This window comes from Chaetura pelagica, unplaced genomic scaffold (assembly GCF_000747805.2).
Source record: "Chaetura pelagica isolate M959 unplaced genomic scaffold, ChaPel_1.0 scaffold658, whole genome shotgun sequence".
Lineage (NCBI taxonomy): Eukaryota > Metazoa > Chordata > Aves > Apodiformes > Apodidae > Chaetura > Chaetura pelagica.
In genome coordinates, this window is record NW_009954168.1 from 126,611 (window position 1) to 127,626 (window position 1,016).

General features: G+C 55.0%; 1 protein-coding gene across 1 annotated transcript in view; it reads left to right on the top strand.

Moving 5' to 3' along the window:
• Nucleotides 1-1,016, top strand: part of RASGRF1 (Ras protein-specific guanine nucleotide-releasing factor 1) — a 63,355-nt gene extending 62,339 nt beyond the window's left edge. Inside the window, exons 27-28 of the mRNA XM_010002837.1 lie at nucleotides 155-223; nucleotides 924-1,016. Coding sequence (XP_010001139.1) covers nucleotides 155-223; nucleotides 924-1,016 — 162 coding nt within the window. The remainder of the gene's footprint in view (nucleotides 1-154; nucleotides 224-923) is intronic.

Sequence of the window (1,016 nt, forward strand, 5' to 3'; positions counted from 1 at the left end):
TGGGAGGTGTCCCTGCCCATGTCAGGGGTGGGACTGGATGGGTTTTAAGGTCTCTCCAAGCCAAACCACTCTGGGATCCCTTCTGGCTTGGTGCTGTGGTGCTGGCCAGGTCTGTCAGGTTTGGGAACAACTGCTTTGTTTTATCCCCGGGCAGATTTCACACATCATAAGAGAGATCCGGCAGTTCCAGCAAACCTCCTACAAGATTGAGCACCAGCCCAAGGTACAGCCCTGCCCCAGGGTCCTGCACTCCCTCTCCTCCTCATCTCCCTCTCAAATGCCAGTGTCTAAGCCTTCAATTTCTGGTAGCTCCTTCGGGGATCACAGGACGCTCCTGTAAGAGATTTAAGACAGGAAATGCAAGCAGAGGCAGGGCAGGTGTGGGGGCTTGTGTCTGGTGAGGAGTAATGGAAAGGGACAGGCAGAGGAGATGATAATGACCTCCCTGCTCCTCTTGGCCCATGAGTGTTCAGCCACACAAACCATCAGGAGGCTCTGCCCCCTGTCAGCATCAGCCACACCAAGGCCAAGGCCAAAGAGCAATTTGGGAAAAATCTGCCAGGAACTGCCAGAAGATTTTCCTCCCAGCACCAGAGCAGAGGTCCTGCACTGTCAGCAGCATTCCTGGCTGTTCCCCACTTAGGTGGTGCCTTCGTTATCAGGATTTTGTGTTCTCAAGAGAACGTTGTGGTTGATAAAGTAGTACCAGAGAGGAGAAACAAGCAAGAAAAACAGGAGAGCAGCTGAGGCCTGGGCAAGGCTTTGCAGCCCTGGGGTGATAAGGGGGGGCAGTGCCTGTGTCTGCTGGCGGGGACCCCGTGACTCAGTTTGCCACTCGGGCCGTTGGCACTTCCCAGCTCCAGCCTTTATCTTTGGCTGCAGGAGGTGAGTCCCACCCTTAGGGCTGGCTGTGCTCTCTGCAGGTGACGCAGTACCTGCTGGACCACTCCTTTGTGATGGACGAAGAAACCCTTTATGAAGCTTCTCTGCAGATGGAGCCCAAGCTGCCTTCCTGA